A 7616-nucleotide genomic window follows, 5' to 3' on the forward strand; every position below is an offset into this window, starting at 1 on the left:
TTATTTGCGAAAATTGCACGATATTACGAAGCGAACGGCTAATAAATTAATCAGCATCATAACACACACACACATATTTTCGTGCACTTTCCGATGCATTACTGGAGCTAGAAGAGTCGAAAAAACGAGCAAAACCGCGTTCAAATGTGCTGAGGACGTATCCGGGGTCCGGTCGATAGTTCGTTAAACACGAAGAATGTATTAGAATGTTTTAATTTTTTATTTCATAAAACAAATACAAGACACACACACGCAAAGAGGAAAGCAAAGCTACATTTTAATTTTTGAAACGCATCTCGGCAGTTGTGGAAGATCAAAGTAGAAGAAAGTACATCCCGTCACGCACATTGAAGTTAAAAGACAACTTTAAAGGAAAAAAACACACCCAAGATTTAAAAAAAAAGGAAGAAAGAAAGCACGCGTTCTGCAAGCAATCAAACGAATGGGGAAAAAATATATATATTACATAGTAAAACGAACAGCAGTTGAAGATGTAACGGCTTGCAAAAGAAACAGACGAAGGGAAGAGAGGGAGAGAGCAAGAATGCGATAGGAAAACGTTATGTAAAAGTGGCACAATTCGAGAAATAATGAGAACAAACTATAATTCAAATAATAAAAAACGATAAAAACTAATTTACGACACATTTGTCTCTATTTTATCTTTGTATCCTTACTACAAACTATAGCTGTACTATGCTTCCACGCAAGAGCTTTCAGAAACGTTGCTTCAACGGTTTTTGGGCGGTTAAATTTAAATTTCCCGCATGTGTGCGCGCTGTCAAATGTGCATTTCGCGCGCGCCTTTTACCAACTGTCAAATCGATATCAAGCCAGCTGTTGTTCAACATCAACAACAACCGTACGGCATTTGCGATTGAACTGATCAAGTCTTCCAGGCTGCCGGCTTCGATTTAGCGCCAGCAAGCATGGCAGACTTCGTACCGACGCAACAATACTTGCACGAGGTTCTGATTCTGCAGTTCCATCTGAAGAAAAGTGCGCTGCAAGCCCATCGAGAAATTACAGCAGTTTACGGAGAGCAGTGCATCGAAAAATCCACCTGTCGGGAAAGATTTGCGCAGTTTAAGAAAGGAAACTTTGCGTTCCAGGAGGAAAAGAGCCTGGATGCGAACAGAACAGAGTGGACGGCTTCACGATAGAGGAGAGCGGCTGGAGAGCTACGACCGTGGCATCGCACTGAATCTGCCCTCGTGGCTCGTGGATAATCTTTGCCCTGATAATTAAAATAGAAATAATAGACTCTCTTTGTAACTATTTTTAATTTACGCTTATTATGTACAATGCCACTGACTAGAGTTACGTCTAAATAAATCCTTCGAACGAGCGAGTCTAAGGTGCCGGTTCTTCCACAACTACCGCTTCGTCCCATGGACCGTTGATGTTGTTTTTGTACTTTTGCAACCGAACGAACAGCCACGGACAGAACAGATTCACAAAGGCCAGCGTGCTAACGTACGTGTACAGAATAATGTTTGAGATCGATTGAAGAAAATAGCAGCACACTGCAATGGAAAGCACCAGGAACTGCACGCTGTACAGCTTGCGCACCAGGAAAGGGCCCAGTGCAAAGAATACGGCCGCCACCTCCAGCAGTACGAACGCGTGCAGGGAAGAGGATAAGCGTGACGCCAAGCATATCGACCCGAAGATGGCAGCGTTCAGCGAGATGGCCTTGGACACGAATGCCACCGATACGCCGTAGTCGAAGAAAATTAAATGAAGCACCAGCACGAAGAAAGTCATCGAAAAGATCGTATCCGTGCTGATGCTGTTGGTGAGCGTGTGCAGCAGGGGCGAGAAGATGAAGCCAAACACGAGCACCGCGAGCGCCGTCTTGGAGTCTTCCACAAACTTTGCCACCTGTATGTCACGCCCGGCGTACAGGAAGTAGCCCACGATGGTGCCGATTGCCGACTGGTAAAAAAGCACCTTCGCTTCGATACGTTCCAGGTAGAGTTGATGAAACACGATCAGGAATGCCGTCACGACCGAGATCTGCTGGCTGAGCCTTGTCGCACCGGCAAACGCTTCCTGCGGGGTATACGTTTTCAGGTTCACATTCGTTTGCATGTCCTTCAGGAAGGACGGATCGGTGTAGTTGTCCTCGTATTCGGCGTTTTCGTACAGATTTTTCTTCCATGGTTTCCGGCTGGTGGTAGGAATTTCCATCGCGACGCTTGTTTACAACGTTGGACGAATGAATGGTTTGTTTACGTTTCTGCGTTTGACAATGGAAGTCGGTGCGCGCATGATTAGATCCATTTCTGGAATTTTAATAACATTTTGCAACACTGTGTTTGTAATTTGGCAGTCGTTGGTTGTATTTCAATGTTATACAGAAATATAAACCGTTTTGCAGCTGAAATTACACGCAAAAACGTCCACTTAATTTCAAATCGAAAGCGATCTAATTTCAGATCGAAGAACTCAATCACCGGGTTATATCCAGCCTGGTCGCAACACATATCGTGACCAAGGTAATCACATCGATGCTTTCTTGCACAAACCTTGGGCTCAAACTGTAATTCACGCTGTCAGCGAACGAGACGTCAACGTGTTGTTACCGGAGGTGGAATGCAAGCGCTTTGCGAGCCGTATCTTTTAGCAAACAATTTTACGGACTAAAATCGTACGGCTTTACCACCTTGTGTGCTCCGTTTCATAGGCAGATTATCGAATTTACCATGAACAGGTAGCGTAGCACCGGACGAGCACTGAGGCAAGGCCAACACAGTCGATACGGCACGACGATTTCAATGTGCTGAGTAGGTTCGGCTTCCTCCTCGTGGTAGAAGCGGTAGTGGCAAAATATATAATGGAAGATGAAGACGATCCCGTCGTGGAAGAGGTAACAGCGCACGTTGTGCATTCGAGAGCTTCATTTGTAATCTTTCCTTCCACCGCACGCTTCAACGCAGGTTCCGATACATCTGAATAAAACGCTTGCGGAAAATTTGTACGTACTGCAGTATCCGCACAAGTCAGCGACATCAACGTTCGATGATGGGCAGGTGGTGAATTGCTGTGTGAAACCTATCAATCAACAGGTAAGCTGAGTGTGCTGGTGGAGCTGCAACAAGCAACGTCTCGCGCTAATGGTAAACCCTTGCCCATATTTACACACAGATCAAAGTAGACTATGCACTAAACACGGCATCGAAGAATTATGACTCCTTCAAGGGGGAACAGTTTGCACTCGCTGCCGACGGCAAGCAGCGAGACAAAACGCAGAAGCTTACGTTCCACAGCGGAACGATGGACAAACAGTCGTTCCTGAGCACGAAGCCGATCGACGATGTGAGCCGCTATCTGGTGTGCGTCCTGCAGGACGGCGAGATGCATGCGACCCCGCTCAAATGTATCGCCTTGATGCGGCAAACGTTTTCCTACTTCGACAAGCAGGACAAGCGCACGAAGGCGGAGCAGAAAGCGGAACAGGATGCGGACGGTGTGGCCGAGGATGAGGAACTGACGCAGGTGACGGTCAAGTTTGCGCGGCAGGAAAATGAGAAGGTGCGCAAGGCGCGCGAGAAATCGTTCAACTACCTGTCCAAGATGGAGGCGGAAGAACCGTGGTGCGAAACGTTCTGGCACGAGAAAACCTCCGCCACGGCGGAACTGGAGCGACAGAAGCTGGTGGGTAGTGGTGGTGGGCCGAGTGGAAGCGGCCGGTTCGAGACGGACAATGCGGCGCTGAACGTTAAGCCGGTAGAGTACATGGATATGTTGATTAGCAAGGAGAAGACGGACCGGAACATCGATTCCCTACTGCCCAGCAGGGTGATCTGTATGCACAAGCTGAAGCAGCTCCCTTTGCAGGAACAGCTGAAAGTCATTCTCACCGATGGTAAGTACTGGAATGGTCTAATCTCTTCACAATCTCACATCTTCCTCCCTCTGCCACAGCTAAGGTGATCACATCGCAACAAATACTCGAACTGCTGCCGGATCGAACGTTGGCCCCGGAGAAGGTGCGCCGATTGCTGCCCCAGGTCGGGTGGCTGATCCGTGGCAACTGGGTCGTGCAGTCCGAGTACATCTACCCCGACGGTAGCGTGTCCGGTACGAACGGTGTCGCGGCGGAACAGATGCGCAAGGCGCGCGATTACATCATGTACCGCTTTACGAAATGTGATAAACTCGAGCGGCAACAGTTGGTCGCCACCACGCAGCTTCCGGCCGAGGAGATACGCGAAATACTGTGCACGATGGCGAAGCTCAACACGGCCGACCGTACCTGGAGCATGCTGCTGCCACCGAACGAAGGGTTCCAGTGTGTAGACGAGCAGGAGATCAGTGACCGGCAGGGCGCATTCTGGACGGCCCGGTCCGACAAGTTTAACGAGATGGAACGGAATAGCAGCGGCGGCAGTGGTGCAGGTGCGTCCACATCGAAACGGGTCCGGAAGCGTTCGACACGCGATAGTTAGCTAGCCCCCGGACACAGATATTGTATAAACACACGCTGGACGGAGACATGCTTGGATAAGGTTCGTTAAGTGGTGCGCGCATAGCGGCAAGAGAGGACAGGTGTGTTTTCGTGTCGTGTTTTCATTTCCGGAAGGCGTCCCGATCTAGCCCTTTACGACCCCTCAGCCCCCTCATCCGCTTCCGTCTGCCAGGCAAAATACGATTAAGTTTTTTTTTTTTATTTATACGAAATACACGTAAATAGCGGAACCGTCAGACTCACCTTACTGAAAAAAAAGGATCAGGAAGCAATTAAACGAAGCAAAGCGTCCTTTACATCGCCGTACATTTCATCCCGATTGGATGGTTTCACGTGGAACAGCTGGCAGCTGGCAATTCGCTTCAGGCGCTCAATCACGTCGATGCCTGCCGATTTGAGCGGCACAGTAGCAACGAAGCGTAAGCTTCCGCTTTCCACCTCCTTCACGATCGCGTTCATGCGCTCCTGGAAGCGGCGCGATTTAAGCTCCATTCGTCCAATCTCGTCCAGCAGCAGTATCGCGGTGCCTCGCCTATCCAGCGCCGGAATAGCGAGCCGTTCGAACTCTTCCAAACAAACCGCATAACGCCCAACGGTCGGAGGATTCCGGGTAGTGGTTGTGCAGCCGGCTGAGATTCTTGCAAGCGGTGCTCGTTGCCCGTCGAACGTTACCACATCGAACCCGGTTCGTTCGCCGGATTTCGCGTCGCGCACCTCTTCCGTGTAAAATCCGGCCACCGGGACGTTCTGCTTCGCCAGCTCAACGCTTAGCTTACGCATTATGGTCGTTTTGCCGACTCCTTGAAAAGAGATGCAAAAGGTTTAATGAGCAGAAATCGTGGAAAAATCGCTCGAGGGAGAAACGGCTACCTACCCGGCATACCGGTCACCAGAATGAGGCTCATTTCAAGTGTGGCGCGATGTGGTTCTGAAGGAAGAAAAACAACCAAGAAAGGGTTTTGAGCCTTTTTGAAAAAAACCGATACAATTTACTCATCAAGACGAGGAAGGGTTCGGATCGTCTGGAATAGGCGGAGTAGTTTTAAACGCGCGCGCGCGTGCTGGTTTCGTTCTGTTAGTTCGTTATTACAAAATGAGTTTATTTAATTTCTAATCAACCGGATCCGCGAGCTTTTTCTCTTACACACACGGCTCGCGCAACTCTGGCTGATTTGTTATTTACATACTTTAGCTCCTCTCCTTAATTGTTTTTCTGTTTGTTGTTGTTTTCTTCCTTCTTCGCTTAACAACGATTCATTCGAAAAGACAAAAAACTAACCTTTTTTTTTGGCGCGCACTCCCTACAGCGATCGAAATAACAATTTTTATGAAAGAAATTGAGAACCGATCGGATCTCCGACATAACCTCACTTGGAGGATCGGAATCGCAGCAACCGTTGCTAGCGTTCGTTTCTACGGTTATTCCCACGCATTCCTGTGCGTCTGCTGCTTAAAGGTGGCAACAGTTGACAAAGATGAATAATTACATTAATAGCTATAAATCCTACGCTAGTGTGCTGAAAGATGTTGTGTACACGACGGGACACGAAAACCTTCCGTACGAGATGTTGATATGCGGGCGCCCGGACGCCGCTCAGCATTCCATTGCGAGCGAGTTGGAGTTTTCGTTGAACTCTGGCATTTCCGTCGCCGGCATCGCAATACTATTGTCGTCGTGCCCGAGATCCGCTGGATGATGATGATGCGATGGCCCACTGTTCATCGATTCACCGTCCATTCCGTGGTCCTCGCCGGCATCCCCGTTTGTGGCCATCTCGTCCGTCGGTGCCTCCTCACCATCCATCATCCCGTTCGAGGGGCCACCGGCCACCCCGTTCACCGGCGCATCGTCCCAGTTAATCTTGAACCGTGTCACGCGCGGCTTCGACGCCAGTATGTTGCGTGTCATCTTGTGGAACAGCGGTCGCGGCGGTGGATTTTCACGCATTTCCGCATCAGCGTACTCGTTGTTGATGAAGTACCCCACGCGGACAAACTCTTGCCCACGGTAGGAGCAGGTAAGCAGCACCACCGTCACCCCGACAGCGTCCTGCTCGGGTATGCGGGTGACGTTCGGTGGATCCGCCTGGAACACGAATATATGCCGGCCTTCCGGCACAGGGCCGACGTAGATCGTGTCGAGCACCTGATCGAACTCTTCCGATTCGGCCGAACCGACGTAGATCATCTTCCACTCGAGGTCTTCCTTCAGCTCTTCGATGCACTCGAACGTCAGCTCGAACTGGAACGGGTTCAGGAAGCTGCTGGGATTATCCAGCACCACCACGTTGGTGATATGCACTTTGGCCATCGTTCAGTCGGTTCGTCTCGTGCGCTACGGTACGTTAACCAAGATCCGGAACCCCGGCAGCTGCGTTTGCGAAATTCCTTCTAGAATTATCCCGCTTAGAACACTACCGCTGCTCGGAACACAAACAAAAGCGGGTCCCCCACGTAGTTTTGTAGCAACGCGCACTACGGATTAGCGCTACCTGCCGGCGTACTAGTGGGCGCGAAAATGTATCCCTCCAAGGATGATATTTAGGCAGAACGAGCAAGAATCGTGATAACACACGGCGATTAGTTGCAATTTTTACCTTCCAAGTACAAATACACGCGACCACACAAAGGACGAACAAAATATCAACAGCAATTTTCCCGCTCTGCCTACTTCATTCGGCTGTTTGTGTCAAGGTGAGTAGAGATTTGATCTAAAATGCCTATGCAGGTGACATTTGGTGTCAACATATTAGGTCAACAAGAAAGTTTGCGCACATTTGTATATGATTCTTGGTGGATTTTTAAAATTTCTCTTCAGAAAAGAACATTTGTCTATTTTTCTGAATGTTTCAATGCAACATTTTTGAATACGTTCTTAGAAACATTTCAACACTAGCAACATAATAGCATTTCAATGATAGAAAACTAAGTATTTTACAGTCAAATCAATGCGCTGCTGCATTAAGTAACTTTGAAACCAAAGGTTCATGCATTTTAGATCGTTTTCGTGGGGAACAAAAGATGGTCGAATTGTTTGAAATTTGTTTGAATGGGTGGGCACCCGCTAAGTTCTAACGATTTTTTTTGCACTCTCTTCCGCGTTATGCAAATTTCTTTCGTATGCAATCGTTCACCGGGACTC

General features: G+C 48.7%; 4 protein-coding genes across 4 annotated transcripts; 1 reads left to right on the forward strand and 3 right to left on the reverse strand.

Moving 5' to 3' along the window:
* Positions 1-1264: 1264 nt before the first annotated feature.
* LOC118510379 (phosphatidylinositol N-acetylglucosaminyltransferase subunit C) lies at positions 1265-2241 on the reverse strand. Its single transcript, XM_036052124.1, has one exon. The coding sequence runs from the start codon at positions 2191-2193 to the stop codon at positions 1354-1356; it is 840 nt and encodes a 279-aa protein (XP_035908017.1). The 5' UTR covers positions 2194-2241; the 3' UTR covers positions 1265-1353.
* A 304-nt stretch (positions 2242-2545) lies between these two features.
* Positions 2546-4710, forward strand: LOC118510364 (DNA-directed RNA polymerase III subunit RPC5). Its single transcript, XM_036052073.1, has 4 exons — positions 2546-2872; positions 2943-3071; positions 3151-3871; positions 3931-4710. Exons 1-4 carry the CDS (start codon positions 2840-2842, stop codon positions 4452-4454), a joined length of 1407 nt encoding a protein of 468 aa, XP_035907966.1. The 5' UTR covers positions 2546-2839; the 3' UTR covers positions 4455-4710.
* Positions 4653-7172, reverse strand: LOC118510387 (nucleoside-triphosphatase THEP1). Its single transcript, XM_036052139.1, has 3 exons — positions 7072-7172; positions 5349-5402; positions 4653-5274 (listed from the first exon to the last, which is right to left on the reverse strand). Exons 2-3 carry the CDS (start codon positions 5377-5379, stop codon positions 4736-4738), a joined length of 570 nt encoding a protein of 189 aa, XP_035908032.1. The 5' UTR covers positions 5380-5402; positions 7072-7172; the 3' UTR covers positions 4653-4735.
* Positions 5540-7177, reverse strand: LOC118510383 (histone chaperone asf1). Its single transcript, XM_036052129.1, has one exon. The coding sequence runs from the start codon at positions 6783-6785 to the stop codon at positions 6069-6071; it is 717 nt and encodes a 238-aa protein (XP_035908022.1). The 5' UTR covers positions 6786-7177; the 3' UTR covers positions 5540-6068.
* Between the last annotated feature and the right edge of the window lie 439 nt (positions 7178-7616).

Source organism: Anopheles stephensi, chromosome 3, assembly GCF_013141755.1.
Source record: "Anopheles stephensi strain Indian chromosome 3, UCI_ANSTEP_V1.0, whole genome shotgun sequence".
Classification (NCBI taxonomy): domain Eukaryota; kingdom Metazoa; phylum Arthropoda; class Insecta; order Diptera; family Culicidae; genus Anopheles; species Anopheles stephensi.

Coding starts and splice junctions, on each gene's coding strand:
- LOC118510387 (XM_036052139.1), bottom strand. CDS start 5,379: ATGAGCCTCATTCTGGTGACCGGTATGCCGG. Junction 5,275..5,348: donor TCTGGTGACCGGTATGCCGG/GTAGGTAGCCGT, acceptor TCTCTTTTCAAG/GAGTCGGCAAAACGACCATA.
- LOC118510364 (XM_036052073.1), top strand. CDS start 2,840: ATGGAAGATGAAGACGATCCCGTCGTGGAAGAG. Junction 2,873..2,942: donor ACGATCCCGTCGTGGAAGAG/GTAACAGCGCAC, acceptor GCTTCAACGCAG/GTTCCGATACATCTGAATAA. Junction 3,872..3,930: donor GAAAGTCATTCTCACCGATG/GTAAGTACTGGA, acceptor CCTCTGCCACAG/CTAAGGTGATCACATCGCAA.
- LOC118510383 (XM_036052129.1), bottom strand. CDS start 6,785: ATGGCCAAAGTGCATATCACCAACGTGGTGGTGCTGGATAATCCCAGC.
- LOC118510379 (XM_036052124.1), bottom strand. CDS start 2,193: ATGGAAATTCCTACCACCAGCCGGAAACCATGGAAGAAAAATCTGTAC.